General features: G+C 65.0%; 1 protein-coding gene across 4 annotated transcripts in view; it reads left to right on the forward strand.

The window, feature by feature from the left end:
• Positions 1–898: 898 nt before the first annotated feature.
• SLC12A7 (solute carrier family 12 member 7) overlaps positions 899–15866 on the forward strand; it is a 66727-nt gene continuing 51759 nt past the window's right edge. The window contains exon 1 of one of the 4 annotated variants that reach the window (XM_023239871.2): positions 899–1130. In XM_023239871.2, the coding sequence (XP_023095639.2) occupies positions 941–1130 (190 nt within the window). In that variant the 5' untranslated portion in view covers positions 899–940. Of the gene's footprint in view, positions 1131–13875; positions 13919–15297; positions 15383–15866 lie in introns of those variants that run through there. The other 3 variants (XM_023239873.2, XM_045039429.1, XM_045039415.1) reach the window with 3 other exon arrangements.

Genomic DNA, 15866 nt, shown 5'->3' on the forward strand with positions numbered 1-15866 from the left:
GCGGCTGAGGCCAGCTGCCCCACCGAGACCGACCTCCCCGGCCAAGCGCTGAACACCCCAAAGGTCAGAGTCAGGGGGATGGGGGCAGGGGATGGGGGCATGCCAGGCCAGGGGGTCCCTCCCCGAGACTCTCAGTCCAGGATGCCTCCACCCTCGCCCACTCCAGGAAACTCTGGCCCTGGCCTCATTGTGAGTGGTCCCCGACGGCCCGTCTGCTTCTTGGGGTGGTCACCGTCCCAGACCAGAAGGAGACCTCCTGTGTTTCCCAGGACCTGGCGCTGACCCCTGCGGCCTGGTTTGGGCGAGGGGTGTCTCCAGGGCCTTGCAGACAGACCCCCAAGGCTCTGCTGTTCTGAAGGGACATATTGGCTTGGAGATCAAGACTTCCGTGTCTCACGAAGCCAATGTGCCCCTTTCCCCGGTGACCTCGCCTGAAGCCCCCACTCCTAGCTGTCCCTGCGGCCACGCCTCTCCGCTGCCCGCCGCCGCCGGGTCCCCTACTCCCGCGCCCCGGCCGCCTCCCGGGTCCCCGAGGGGGGGGCTCTACCCCTAGAGCCAGCCCCGCCCCCACCGCTGCCCCGACCCCGGCCCCCAAGCGCGCACCCGGGCCCCGCCCTCCCCTCGCGGACCCGGGCCCCGCCCCCCCACGGCCCCGCCCCCGCCCTCCCCGCGCGGACCCGGGCCCCGCCCCCCACGGCCGCCCTCCCCTCGCGGACCGGGGCCCCGCCCCCCCCCACGGCCCCGCCCCCGCCCTCCCCTCGCGGACCGGGGCCCGCCCCCCCACCGCCCCGCCCCCGCCCTCCCCGCGCGGACCCGGGCCCCGCCCCCGCCCTCCCCGCGCGGACCCGGGCCCCGCCCGCGGGCGCACTGGCGGGGCTCGAGTCCCTCAGCTTTGGCTGCGCCCGGGGACCAGGAGGCTGGTGCTGGCGCTCGGGCCACCATGTCCCAACGATTCATGGTGACCCCCGCGGCGAGCAGGGCGGGGCACGCGGGGCCCAGGCCCGAGGGCGGCGGCAACCATCTCCCCAGCCCCGGCCGGGCCGCGGACCTCGACCCCGCAGCCGCCCCCGAGTCGCCGAGGGTTGACGCGCTTCCCATCCTGCGCTACTGCCGCGAGCCGAGCCGCTACGGTAGGTGCCGGCCCGCGGGGACGCCCACCGAGGGCGCCCGGCCACCTCGTCTGTGCGCCGGCCGGGGCTGCGGGAGCGCTGACGGAGCGCCGGCCTTGGGGACAGCCGCGGTGGCGGCGGCGTCAGCGCTGGGGTCGAGCTGGTGTGGCGCGTGCCCCGCGCGCTCCTCTGGGGACCGTGGCTGTGGCCCCGATGCCGCCTTTCTGCCCTGTCGTGCGCCCTGGAGGGCGGTGTGCGTCCCTGGGGCCATTGTCGGGGCGGGGGGTGGGGGCGGGGATTGACGGGTGATAGCTCCTGGCATCCTCTGACCTCGTTGCCTCCGGAGCGCGGAGCGTCCAGGGAAGTCACATTGGAGTGTGGAGGCCGAGTTGGGGCGCCTGGAGAGCGCCGGGGAAATGCTGGGCCCCTCCTCGGAGTGAAGACGGCCCAGGGTCAGGGAGGGTCAGGGAGGCCTGGGTCAGAGCTGTGTTTCTAGAACCCCACGGCCCTCTGGTCAGTCCCTAGGCTTGTGTCCTCTTCCCCGTGGGCCCCGCACTCCCTCGCCTTTAATCATCTAGCCCGTACCAGCGACTTTCCTTGGGTTTTGAGGGCGGTGCTGTGCCGGCGTCGCGAAGTGCTACCGAGCCCCCGGGTGGTCCCGGCTCTGCCGTAGGTGTGTTGGGGTGTACGGACAGGGCCCCTCCTGGCAGCCCACAGCCCTGGGTGGGGGAGGGGGCAGAGGGGGAGGACAGGCCTTGCCCTCCAGCCTCAGGCCGCTCCTGGGGGCACCCAGCCCTGCTGGACTGCGTGGCCTCCACCTCTGGGCTGATGTCCGAACGACCTGCGGCTTCTCAGGTGCCGGGTCTGAGGTTTCCTGCAGGTCAATGGGGGTCCGTGGGCTTCTGGGCAGAAGGGCCTCAGTCCGGCCCCCAGCGGGGAGGATATTACAGGAGAGCCTGGCCTGCGCTCACGGTGAGGACCAGCTCCAAGCAGAGAGCGGAGATTTCAGATTCTTTCCCAGCAAGGCCTTTGTTGACTTGGGACCTTTAACGTTAGGATGAGACCCGAGCGGGCGGCCCTCGGGAGTGACGGGCACTCCGTGTGCACACAGGTTGCAGATGCCCTCTCTTGAGACCGAGACCCCCGAGACCCTGGCGGTAGGACACGTGGTGGGCGCTGGGGTGTGTCTCCATCAGGGGTCGCCATGACACTTGTCACTCTGGTGGCCGCGGGTTCTCAGGTCCCGCTCCCTCCCTGTCAGCCTCTTACCCGGGGAGCCATTGTTTGGGCTCCTGCTGTGGGCCAGGCAGGGCCCTCCCCCACGGTTTCCCTGTTAACCCGGGAGCCCTCGGGAGCCCCGTCTTGTTTTCTCTGTGAGCAGTGACTCTGCTGTTCCTGTTCATCGGTTAGTAGGGGTCAGAGCTGCTAACTGTTTCTGGGGCCGCACTGTCCCTCTGTTCTGAGGGAAAAGGGAAATCGCCGTGACAGTTGAGGTCAGTAGAGACCGGGGGACCTGGGACAGCACGAGTGAGGAAAGAGCCCCCCCCACTCCCACCCCCCCAGCAGCGGCAGGCAGCCTGCGGTGTGGCCTCTGAGAGAGCCCGGTCTCCACTCCCTGCCCCGGGGGACCCTGAGGCCCCGCCACGGTTTTCCCCACAGGAACTGGGGTCTTGGAGGCCGTGTGGCCAGAACGTAGACTCTCAGTGGGCACCGTCCTGCGTGGAGCTGTTCTGCCCAGCAGGGCCCAGGTCCCGCCACCCAGGGCAGGGACGTGGCCCCGGGTCAAACTGACCGTCCGCGTCCTCCCAGTACCTCACTGCCCCTTCTGGCCCCCTCTGCCCCTTGCCCTGGGTGGCCAGTATGCTGGCCGGTGCCCCTGGGGAGAGGGTCTGGTGCCAGACGTGCTCAGGTCAGCTTGTCCCTCTGCCCTTCCTCCGGCGACTGATACTGTTACCCTCACACTGACGCGGGAGAGGGCATTTCACCAGGGTCCTTGACGTGGTAGATGGCAGGCAGGGGGCTGTTTGGGGCCAGGGACACCCGCCTGACCTTAGAATTCGCCCTCACACACCTCCCCCTCTTCCTGTGAGTCAGACCTCCCCCCTCCCCCCACCTGGGGGCTGAGCCACCCCCTCCACCCCCTCCGCCCACCTCAGCCCTCAGGCTCGGCAACGGTTCTGAGCTCTGGTCCCCCGGTTCTGAGCTCTGGTCCCCCGGCTGACCCTGGGTCCACAATCGGGCTCCAGCGGCACCGTTGGGATCAAAGGATGGTGTGCTGTGCCCTCCCCGGGGGGGACAAAAGACCGATTATCTGACGCTGCCCATGACAATGTGCACTGAGCATAAAAAGCAACTCGGGTTTTCTGGTGTCGCCCTCCCACTTCTCCTTGTGACCCAGGGGAGCTTTCTGACCCTTGGAGGGTGGCAGCCTCCAGGCTCAGAGGCTCCCCAACTGCGTCAGTCACCGTCGTGCCCCCTGGAGCCGGAGCAGGAACCCGCCAGGCTGAGACTCCGACTTTGCCCTTAGACTGGCTCCCCTCCAGTGAGTTTGCCCTGGTGCACTTGTGCAGAACGGGCATGTCGGCGGGGTGTCCCTTCTCTCCGCCACGGGACAGGACAAAATCCCAGTCCTGGCGCCCCATCCCCGTGCCCCGGGCTCAGCCAGCCTTTCCCCGGTACACCCTGGCTCGCCGAGTCTCCTTAGCCTTCTGCGGGCGGCAGGGCTTTGTGTTGGGGCGGGAGCTGGGGTGAGAGACTTGCGGGCCCGCCCTTCCCCGCCCGGCCGCACGGCTGTTCCAGGCACACCAGGCGGGAGAGTGTAACTGGGCAGTGACAGGGCCGCGGTACCAGAAGGTGAGGTGGCTGAATTGGGGCCGTGCCCCTGTTCCCAGGAAAGCTGTGGTGCCAGCTCCCGGCACAGTTCCTTTCTGGGATCGCACAGCGGCCCCACATCCAGAATGGAGACCCCGAGGCCATGGGACACCGCCCACAGCCGGAAGGGCAGGGAGACAGGGAGAGAGTGTCGGCCAGCAAAGTTGGCCTCGGGGAGGCACAGCCACAGGCCTGCCCCTCCAACCTAGGGCCACACTCCTCGGAGCTCAGCCTGGCTCCCCAGGGGCCAGACTCCCGTCAGCCACCTCCCTGTCTCCGGTCTGGACCGGTTTGCAGGTCTGGGGCCATCAGACAAAGGCCTGACGCTGAGAGTCTCTGGAGAGGTCATCCCACCCCACCACTCACCTCTGTGGGCTGCCCTGAGCCAGTGCTCCCGGGGGGGGGGGGCAGCCCAGGGCTTCCCCGAGTCAGGCGGACCCTCGCCCTAGCGTTTGCCCTCGGAGCCGGCAGAGGCCCGTTTCCCCCCGCGGCAAAGCTGACCTCTCTGTTTCTCTGAAGCTGATGTTGGGCGTTAGAGTCCTGCAGAGCCTCGGAAGGACAGCTGCAGGGTGTCGTGTGCGTTTGTGCATCTGCGTGTGTGTGTGTTGTGTGCGTGTGTCTGTGTCCGCGTCTGTGTGTTTTGGCTCTTGCTTGCTCAGGAGGAGGTGAGGGTTTGACCGCCCAGCCTTGCAAGGGCTCCGGGTGGAGCCGCGGGACGAGGCCGGGAGTGTGCTCGGGCACGCTGCTGGCCCAGCCTCTGCCAGGTGCTGGTCCCAGACACCGCTGTCCCCAGGGAACAGGCTCCCCAGGCCACCCTCTGGGCTGGGCCCTCTTCCTGGACCCCAGGAGAGCACACCTCCAGCCCCCGCCCCCAACCCCAGACGGCGCGTCTACACTTGGTGCAACTTCACAACTGGGTCATGGGTTTCTGCTCCAGGGACGTTTCAGGGGAAAGTCCCATTTCCCTGGCTGAACTTTCTCGTCGGGAAGGAGGCCTGGCGATGCCCTCAGCTGCCGGGGAAGGCAGGCTGAGCCGGAGCCCAGGGCGCGGGCTGCCTAGCTCTGGTGTCAGAGAACCCGCCACCCGCTGGGCACACTCTGTTTTCTCTTTACTTAAATATTTCATGGCGCGCGGCCGTCGCGTAGACCCGGGAGCCGCCTCCAGCTCTCAGGGAGCAGCGCTGCCCAGAGCACGCTCGGCTTTGTCACTGGCCAGAGAATTCTCACCTTGGTGGTTTCTCAGGGCATGTCGTCACTTCCCTCCTTTGCTACTTATGCCCAGTTTGGCTTCTCCGTGGGGTGGTGTCGTGGATTTGGAGACACCAATTCTCTTTAAACATCAAAAATTACATGATGGGGCGCCTGGGAGGGGCTCAGTCGGTTAGGCATCTGGCTCTTGGTTTCAGCTCTGGTCATGATCTTATGGTTTGTGAAGTCGAGCCCCATGTCGAGCCCCATGTCAGGCTCTGTGCAGACAGCATGGAGCCTGCTTGGGACTCTCTCTCTCCGTCTCTCTCTGCCCCTCCCCTGCTCACTCTCTCTGTCTCTCAAAATAAATAAATAAACTTTTTTTAAAAAAATTACATGATAAGTCTGTATTCAGTTAGCCACTATGCACACTCAAGTCTGTATTCAGTTAACCCACTAGGGGGCTGTGCAGGCAGGCCCAGGACCCCGGCGGGAGCCCCCATTCTGCCCAGGACCGCCCTGTGCACAGGGCCTTCCCCGGGCGCCCAGCTGCTCTGCCCTCGCCTCCCCTCCCACCCAGGCCTGTCCCCGTGAGCAAGGGCTCCGCCGTGCAAACGTGGGCTCGGGCTGGGGGTTCCACACGTGTGTCCAGGGATGTTGGCTAATACAAATATGTGGGGGGGGGGTGGCAAAAGGCAAGAGGCAGCTACAAGCACAGGGTTAAAACATGCAAACATGCGTCAAAGGACACTATCCAAAGCACCCATAGAATGGGAGGCGATGTTTGCAGACGGTGTATCTGATGAGGGATTAATATCCAGAATATATGAAGAACTCTCACAACTGACAACAGCAAAGAGCAGTTTAAACAATGAGGAGAAGCCTTGAACGGACTTTATAAGAATGTCCGGTAAGCACATGGAAAGAACGCTCAACATCACGGACCGTTAAGGACATCAACATCAAAATCACAAAAAGGTGCCGCCTCGCGCCCATTTGAATGGCTATGATACAAAAGAGAAAGAAGCAGGTGTTGGCGAGGCCGGGAGAAATCAGAACGCTGGGCGCCGCCGGTGGGGACCGAGACCGAGCACCTGCTATACAGTGTGGCGATTCCTCAAAACACTAAACACAGAGTGACCGTGTGGCGCGGGGACCCCGCTCCTGGCCACGCACCCGGAGCGTCTGAAAGCAGAGACTTGGACAGGTTCGTACGCCCAGGTTCATGGCAGACAAAAACGTGGAAACAACCCAGATGTCTTGTCTAGGGAACAATGGGTGAGGAAGACACGGTCCCTCCACGCACAGGACTATTTGCAGCCCTGAGAAGGAGGGACATCCTGGCACCTGCTACCACAGGGATGGACGTGGGGGACGGTGCCCTGGGAGCTGAGACACATGAGTGTCCACATGGGAGGTCCCGGGAGGAGTCCCAGGAGGGCCGGACGGCGGGTGCGCCAGGCCCCAGGAGGGGCTGGAGAGGGAGTGTTTCACGGGGACAGAGTTCAGGAAGAGGGGCCGCCGTGGAGATGGCTGCCCAGCAGCTGAACCGTAAAGACCTTGGCTGCAAGGTTTTAGCTTCATGTTATATATATTTTACCGCAGTAAAAAAAAAAAAAAACAAAAACAAAAACAAAAAAAAAAACCTATGAGAAAAGCAAACCGGAGAGGAGGGTGAGAGGAAACCAAATTCATCCCCTCCCCCACCCGCCCCTTGCAGAGATGGGCTCCGGATTTCCGAGGAGAGGGGGAGGAGGCCTGAGAGGCAGCTTTGATTAAATCAATTCTAGCCAGCCAGCTCTCCCAGGGGTGAGCCCATTCTCATCTAAATTACTCTCTGCAAGGTGTGACCTCAGGACTTTGGCAGGAGATATTTTTGTGCAGGGACCTTCCTGTCTCAAGCAGCACCCAGGAGAGTTTGGCTTGCTGCCCTGTGGGGAGGAGCTGTGGGCCCGGGACGACCCCCCCCCAACTCCCGTACTGCCCTGCCCCCAGCCCGCTCCTCCAGAGACCAAGAAGGAGCCCTGGGCCCCGACCACCCAGTGGGGAAGCCCCCCAGCGCCACCCCGGACACATGGGGGACAGCACTCTTGGCCACGAGGCCCACAACCCCTCGCCCTGCTATCCTGAATGCCCCGAAGCAGGAGTTCTCTAGTTCTCCTCTGAAGGAAGGGCGGGTGCAGGGCACCGGGTGGTCTGCCTTTGGCTCAGCTTGGGTGGCCTGTCCTTAGAAATGAGGACAGCGGCTGCTGCCTGCACTTTCCCCTTCCAGATGCAGCACTTACTGGTTTTCGCCTCAGAGTTGGCCTTGCTAGGGATCAGGGACCCAGCTTCCTGCCGCTGGAGGAACCTGAGACCCCCCCCCCCCCCCACACACACACACACGAGACAGGCAGCCCCCCAGATGGCCCCCTGGGTTGTCGTGCTGTGTCTCAGCCACAGGCAGGGCGTGCGGGTGTGTGTGCATACTTGTGTGCGGTGTGCGTGTGTGCAGGTGTGCATGCATGCAGGCGTGTGTGCCCGAGTGTATGCGGGCATGTGTGCAGGGGTGTGTGCACGTGTGTGTGGGTGTGTGTGTACGTGTGAGGTCTCTCCTGCCTGCAGGGTGGGCGGCAGAGCTTTGCCTCCTGGTGGAGACTCCCGCATGATGCCATCAGGAGCCGGGCAGACGCGGCCCCCAGTCCTCGCTGGGCACAGGGAGCCCGAGCCCTCCTTCCTGCAGCAGCCCCAGGCCTGGTGCCACCCCCAGTGGGCCGAGTGCGTGCTTCAGGGCATCAAGTGCTCTGAAAAGCCGTGATGCTCACTATAGGCACCTGGGGAAATGTGGAAACTTCCGTAGTTGGGGCCCACAGAGAAGTGGAACCAACAGGATGTGTGTATAGAGAGAAAGACAGGGATTTATTCTGACGAATTGGATTGTTCATGCAGCTGTGCCTTGGTGAGTCTGAAATCTTCAGGGTGGACAGCAGGCAGGAGACCCAAGGAAGGGCTGTCGTGCCCACAGGCCGTCTGCTGGCAGGAGTCCTTCCTGCCTGGGGAGGTCAGCTTCGGTTCTATGTAGGCCTTTGACTGATTAGACGAGGCCCACCCATGTCTGGAGGCGGGGGGACCGCTTTACTCAAAGCTCCCCACTTTCAGTGCTAATCTCATCCAAAAAGCATCTTCACAGAAACACCCAGAATAATGTGTGACCTAATAATCTGGGCACTGTGGCCCAGGCAAGTTGAGACATCGAATGAACCATCACAAGAATGGAAAGAAAAAGGCCTCAGAAATAGTCGCTACGAAAAAGCCTCTTCCAGGCCGCCTCTGTGTATCTGTGTGCACACGCACGTGTGTGCACACGGGGATGAATCGTGGTGCATATGCTCTTTCAAACTTTATCTCTTAACGGAAATGCTTTTTCGGAGCAAAAGTGCCTTCATTCTCTGGCCCTGAGTGTTGAAGGAAGCCCTCACAAAGCTTGAACAAGGAGGCTTCCAGCCCTCGGCGAGTCCACAGCAAAAGGCTACACGTTTATTTACCAGTCCTGTTAGGCGCTCTGGGTCCGTGCTCCGAGCCGTGCCCCAGAGCTGGTGACTCGCTCCTCTGTCATGCTTGTGGCCGACGCTGGTGTCACGGGGTCAGTTTCGAGTGGTTGGACACGTGCTTCGCGAGCTTCGGAGGCTCTGCTGGGATTCGGGGACTCGGAGAGGAGACAGCGTGGTTGCGTGGCTGCGTGGCCGCTCCGGAAAGGAGGGAAGGGCTGAGGGGGGGGGGGGTTGGAGGCGAGGGCCTGTTTTTCCCGTTCACGCGGATGGTCGCTTCAGAAGAGCACGGCAGCCACCCGCTGTGTCCCGTCCGTCCTGTTATCCGCCCCCCTCCCCCGACCCGCACACACACTGGACGGCAAGCTGCTGTGCTTGACGGACCTCCCTGGACGTCGTTCTGCGGGTGCCCGCGGGCGGTCTGTCTGCCCCTCGCCGTGTGGTTGGGCTGCACCCTCTTCTCTCTGTGGTTGGATTCGGGGGACGGTGCAGGTGGGACGGCCTGGCTGGAGACTATTTAGAGTCCGGACTGGAGTGGGGGACGCGGGGATTTCACTCGGTGGGGCCAGGTGGCTGGGGGTGCCCCGAGCATGACCAGGCGCCTCCCTCAGGTCGCTCAACTCCCCTCGACTCCCCTCGGTGGGACCGCGGGTCCTTTCAGACACACTCTGTGAGGACAGTGTGCATGGAGCCTGGCCGCACTGCCTGAGCTCAGGGAGCAGGTTCAGGGCACTGTAGGCGGAAAAGCGGGACTGGGTGTGGGGGAGGACCCCAGGGAAAATCGACGGAGACCCAACATTTCTCCTGTTTTCGTTTGAGAAGAATGCCACGGAATGTTCTGAGCTCCAGAGGCTCCCCTTCCTGGGCTGTGGAGGACTCTGCCTTCCGGGAGGTGCTTTCCCTGGGGCACGGCGGTCACACACGGGCTCTCTCCCGACTGCACGCCCCCGCGTCTGGCACAGGACGGGGCCTCCCTCTGCCCCTTCGTGGCCTTGCCGAGCACGCGCACGGGACGCAGCGCCACGCCGAGGCGGGGACGGGCCGAGTGGAGTCCCTGTTACTGTCCTCCTGCCCACCTGCTTTTGTGTGTTCTGAGCTCTGCACGCGTGGCCCAACGAGCAGAAGCCACCAGAAGAGCTGGGGGGGTGGGGGGCGTGTGGAGGCCCCTCCCGGCCGGGCGTCCACTGCTGGGGGTTGGTATTCTGGGCAGGGAGCTCAGGGAGGGGAACAGAGGAGAGGGAGGGAGGAGGGCGGGGACCGCGGGAGGCAGACGGTGATCACCCTCCCCCGGTTGAGCTCTCGGGGGCCTCGTGAGGGGCCCACCCTCATCCTCGGGGGCGGCAGGGCCCAGGGGCGGGCGGGGCGGTGAGGCCGAGTGGCGTGACTGTGGCCGCGCGGTGCGGGGAATGGCGGTCTCTCCAGGGTGACAGCGGCCGGCGGCTCCTGTGTGCCTCTGACCCAGCTCTCGGAGTCTCCTGACGGTGTCCACGGTAACGGTGCCCGAGACAAAACAGCTCGCTTCTCTCTCCCCGTGTGGTGCCCGAGAGCCATTCACTCGCCCGTCATTCTTTCCCGCCTTCGCTCCTTCCGCCCACCCTCGTGCCCGTCCTCCGGCCCGAGCTACCCGACAGGCGGCGGGCTCCCCGATGGCAGCCACCGGCCACAGGTGGCCGTGAACCTGTGGACTGTGGCTGGGGCCCACCTAAGAGCTGGATTTAAATTATTTACATTTTTAACTGATTTGAACTTAAACTTAACCAACCACACGTGCTGAGTGGCCGCGGAACCGCAGGGCCGGGCCGGTGCGGAGGGCCCGGCCCAGCAGGACACGGACCAGACCCACAGCTCCAGAGCGTCTGCTCCAGGATTCAGACGATGGAGCTGGGGAGCAGGGAGGCGGGGCGGCGTTAGGGCTGAACTGTGTCCCCACAAAATCCTCCAGCATGTGACCGCACTCGGAGAGGGTCCTTGAAGAGGAGGTTAACAGAGCCTTCCGCACGCCGAGGATACCGGCCTCAGGGGAAAGCGCCTTGCCCACGCCCGGCTCTCGGACTCTCAGCCTGTGTGCTGTCTACACCGCCAGCCTGTGCAGCCTGTGTCAGCTCAGCCTCCTTGGTGCCCCCGGTGGCTCCCCTGAGCAGTCTCCGCATTGTGGTCCATCGCGAGGGCACTGAGCCACAGCCAGCACAGGGATCCTGCGCCCTCCCCGGCCGGGGGCTCCTGGACTGCCTCACCTGGACCGAGGCACACGCCTGTCCCTGCAGCCTCCTCCCTGTGGCTCCCCTGCCCCTCCCCCGCAGGCCACCTGAGCCCTCCCCAGGGCCCCGGGCTCCTCCTCGCTGCCTCTTGTTGCCTGGAGACCCGAGTGTCCCCGTCCCCCTGGACTAGAGACAGAGTGGGGTGGCCGGCTGTGTTGCTGTGTCAGGCTTCCCTCGGGGGCTGCTGGAGGGGCTTGAGGGGAGCAGGTGACGCCACCAGGCCTGGGGCTGTTCCTGAGGGTCCTGGGGATGCAGACCAGTGGTTAGGGTCACCCCCAAGAGACTCCAGGGACACCCCCCACTGAGCCACCGGGAGGGAAAAAGCAGCCAAGATCAGGGGCTGCCTCCTGAGGAGAACGGCCTGTATGAGCTCACACAGGCTTGTGGCTCCCACCCCCGGGTGGGGGCTGTAGGGTCCTGTGGGTCTGGCTGCCCCCACCGTGGCCCGCAGGAAGTATGAACCTGCTCGCACCCACACAGCTCTCTGCAGGGTTCCCTCCCACCCGTGGATCCAACCTGGGCCGAGTGACCGCCCTGAGCTCCCCAACCCAGTGTAGATGTGGGCTTGGAGTCCTCCCAGCTGAGAACTGTGCTTCTCGGGGGTCTTGTGAGGGTGGTTCCTGGGGGGTGCTGACCCACACAGGGAGGAGCGAGCCCCTCTGCCGACACCCCCCTGGGCCTGTCCCATGCCTTTGGTGCACTGAGACTCAAGGCTGTTCTGGGAGGCAGAGGGGCGGGCTGGTGGATTCTAGCACGTTCCAGCACGCTTAGCACCTGAGGCCGGTCTTCTCAGCCGATCACTTCTGGGACCGGTGGCCTGAGTCACACGCACCAGAACTGTGCTTTAGGGATGTGGAGAAAGCACTCTGGAAACCTCACCGCCCCCTCCCCCTGAGTGTTCGGAGGGCCAGCATGAGGTGCGCCCTCGGACACGGGGCAGAAGGAGCTCACAGAACCACGTAAAATGACGCTGCCCCGGGGAAAAGCAGGCTTGCTGCTGGGGTGTGTGTGTGTTTGGGGGGGGGTGACAGGGTTGTAGAAATGGCTGCCCAAGGGGTCAAGCAGGCCATGCTGTGGAGCCCCCTTTCCTCTGCGCCCACCCATCGGGACCACTTCTCTGAGATGAGCCACTCTCCTGGGTGGGCCAGGCGTCACTGCCTCTGCCCACTCAGAGCTCGGGGAGGGGACCTCCTGAGAATGAGGCTGCCTTCCCGCCCTGTCCACCCCCACCCCGTGCTGCCCTCGGCCCCTGCTTTGTGTGTGGGCCCACGCGTCACGGTCCCGGGGGACGGTGCTGTCACCAGCCCGGCTCCCCTCCACGGAGGACTTGCCAGGCCCCTGTGAAGGCCGGGGAAAGCACTCCTTCCCTCCTCCTGCCCGGGGCCCGGCCCACGAGGGTGAGGGTGAAGCCTGGCTTGTGGGGCCGTTGGGGGTCCCAGGATGCACCTGTTGCTGGCCTGAGCCCCTCCACCCCTGGCAGCCCTTCCAAGCTCAGGACCTCAGCTGTCCCCCTTTGAAAGGCCGGATGGTAGGTGGGGGTCCATAGGGACAGGGCACGGTTGGTCTCCTGCCCCGAAGCTGCTCCCTGAGGACACGTGTTTTATGACCGTGGCAGAAAGCCATGCGTTTTGGGTGAGTTAGTGGCAAGCAGACAGCCACCGGGGGGCCTGCCAGCCTGTCCCGCTGTCCGAGATGGTCCCACTGTGTGCCGAAGGCCACAGAGAAGCTTTGGGGTCTGCCCCTCCTGGAGCCCCCTCCCTGGGAACCAGAAACCTCCAAGTTTGGACCTTGTGTTGGTTTTGAGGCTAGCAGGGGGGCTGAATGATGGCCCCCAAAGGATACGTCTGTGTCCTAGCCCCTGGTGCCTGTGAATGGGCCTGGTTGGGAAAAGCGTCTCTGCAACGTGATTGAGTTAAGGATGTGGAGGTGAAGAGGTCATCCTGGGTTCTCTGGTGGCCTGAGTCCATAACCACTGTCCTTACAAGAGACACAGAGGAAGACACAGGCATGCACAGGAGAGACCACACGAGGAGGAGGCAGAGGTTGGAGGGCCAGGCCCTGAGGGAGAGGCAGGAGGGAGCCCCCCCACCCCGGGGCCTCCAGAGGGAGCACAGCTCTGTGACCCCTGGCTGTGGGACGTGTGGCTCCAGAGCCCTGAGAGCAGGCTCCCGTGTGTTAGACCCCGTATGTGGCTGGGTTCCAGCAGCCACGGGGTGCTCGTCCTGTCAGGGGTGCCAGAGGGGTGGGCTGGGTTCGCCTGGGAGCCGTTTCTGGAGAGGGTGGGGCGCAGGAGGAGGTGCACAAGCTCGGCGTGCCCCGCTCAGGTGGCATCGTTGTGGCTGGTGCCCTGTATGCCGGCTGCTCCTGGCGTGGGGCTCAGCCCCGCCATCGGCATCTACAGGGGCGAGTAGGAGTAGCCCCCAGCCCCGCCCAGGCTGAGCGCGCGGACCACCTGCTCGAGGGCTTCGCGGGGCCTTGTCCAGCCGCCGTCCCTGGAGGGAGAGGCTGGACCCCAGCAGGGAGGGGACAGCTGTGTCCCACAGCGAGTGGATGACGGACGGAGCACGGCCGAGGGGTGCTGGAGGGGCCTGCGAAGCTGGGACCTGACCCGACACCTGGGAAGCGCCGGGTCAGCTGCTGTGTCTGCAGCCACCGGTGTGGTGCCGCCGGCCGGCCGCCGTCCCCGCGGGGAGAGCCGCATCCGCCGCCTGCTCACACGGACCCCACGGGACGGCCCACGTGGGCTTCCTCGCGGAAGCCACGAGAACAGCCCCCGCCGACGTGCTCCCGAGCGCGAGCCCGCGGAGCTGAGCCTGTTTGCGAATCAGCTTTTGCCGAAGTGGAAGCGGAAGCGAGCGGCCTCCTCCGGCCCGCGCTCACTCCGGGCCACCGCCGTCTTATCCCGGGGTCACTGGGGCTTGGCTCCTATTCGGAAACATGCTTTCCTCGAAGTGCAGTCGTGACGGTAAGACCCAGCAGGGGTGAGGCTCCTGGTTGGGACGTCGGGGTTCGGAGCGTGCGGCAGTAAGACGGGACGCAGCCCCGAGGGCCGTGCCGCGGACTGCCCGCGTTTCCGTGCCTTCGTGCGCACGACACCGTCCAGAGCGTGTGTGCGGGCTCCCGCAGGAGGGCACAGGCGCTCCGTGCCTCTTTCGCTGCGTCTGGGGACGGGGGCAGCTGTGGGGTCAGTGCGCCGGCGCACATGTGAGCCGCCGCGTGCCTTTCCCTTCTTGCCGGGCTGACGGGGCGGGGGAGCCCGGACTCGGGGCCGAGAGCTCAGGGCGGGGCCCTGGAACCAGGCAGCCCCGCGCGCCCCCTGCGCCAGGGACTTGGTCCCCGCCGCCCACGGCCCACGGGCGTCTGGGGAGGCGTCGCACACCTGCGAGGAGCTCCCGGTGCACTTTGCAGACCGTGGCACCCCTGTGGCAGGACAGCGTGGCCGGGGACGGGCAGCAGGCGGGCTGAGGAGCCCGGACAGGGCCCGTGACAAGAGCGCGGTGACAAGGGGCGGGGGCTGGGGCCGGCGTCCCCCTGGGGTCAGCGGGTCCGGCCACAGGGTCAGGTGCGGGCCGTCCTCACGGGGAGAAGGAAGCTGGGGCTTCTCCCCGGGAGTGGTGCTCCACCCCAGGTTTTCTCTCCGCAACATGGTGACTGTCACCCAGCCTGCATGAAGGACGTGTGATTTAGCGGCAGTGGGAGACGGCCCGGCAGAATCCATTTTGTGGTCTCGCCTGCTGAGGGCCAGGCCCCCAGCCAGGTGCTGGGGGGCAGGCCTGGGGCGGATCTCGGCGCGGGGTGCCGCGTCCCCTCAGCCTTGTGAGTTCAGATGACATGTTGCAGCAAGGAGCAAGCAGGAAGGGCCTTGAGTGCAAAGGTCACTTTCGCTCTCGCTCTGCTCTCCAGTGCCCACCCCCGGCGCTGGCTGGGCCGGAAAACACGCAGACAAGGCTGTGCAGGTTTCTTTCGCCGTCTGGGCCCCGATGGCCTCTCTGCCTCGGGTCGCTGGCCTTCTCGTGCTGGGAGGGGGTTCTGTCCTGAGGACGGGTCCTTGGACGCTGAGTCACGGGCTGTGCGGCTGACGCTGCACCCCCTCCGTCCTGTGCGGTGCCCAGGCCTACCCTGGAAGCACGTGGCTGGGGCACCCTCGCCTTTCTGGCAGGAGATCGTGTGGGCTGTAAGAAATGATGAAAACATGCACGTGACTACCTTGCTCCTGCCTAATTCCCTCTCTGGGGGCAGAGTCCCCAGGGAGCACTGGAAAATCGCACACGCCCTGGGAGAGGCAGGCTGGCAGGGACCCTGAAGCCACCGCAGCGCAGAGGGGTCGCGGCCGGCTTTGTCCGCCCGCACCCCCACCTCATGCCGCGAGCGTGGGATGGCCAGGCCCAGCGGCCGGCAGGGCAGTGTGCCCGTGACGCTTCAGTGTCAGGTAAACACGAGCAACGCGAGGAAGACTCCTCACCAAAATAAAAGTCAGCATGTATCTGAAACTCCAATTTGACCGGGCACCCTGTGTGTCTCTCACGACCCCCATCTGGGGTCCTTTGACCACGGGGTCCTGGAGGGAAGGAGGCCGGGACCACACTTAGCGGAAGCACCCTGAACGAGCTGAGGTGTGGGGGGGATGTTGGAACAGCCTCAGCCCAGCGAGTGGGGGTGTGGGGGGCGGGGTGCTCACCGCAGAGCAAAGACCATCTACGCAGGTGGTTGGGGGACTTCCGGTGTCCCTCTTGGGGGTCAGGTCCTGGGGGTGACACTGCCTATCTCCCTGTGCCGCCAGGCACATCCTCGACAAGGGGCTGGTTGAGGCACCAGGGCGGACCTCCCACCGCTCACCAGGAGCGGGCTTTCGAGGCCTGGGGAGGGACGGGTCACGTAGGGCGCCCAACACAGAGCGGGAGGGGAGATCCTGT

Source organism: Felis catus, chromosome A1, assembly GCF_018350175.1.
Source record: "Felis catus isolate Fca126 chromosome A1, F.catus_Fca126_mat1.0, whole genome shotgun sequence".
In the NCBI taxonomy this organism is placed as follows: domain Eukaryota; kingdom Metazoa; phylum Chordata; class Mammalia; order Carnivora; family Felidae; genus Felis; species Felis catus.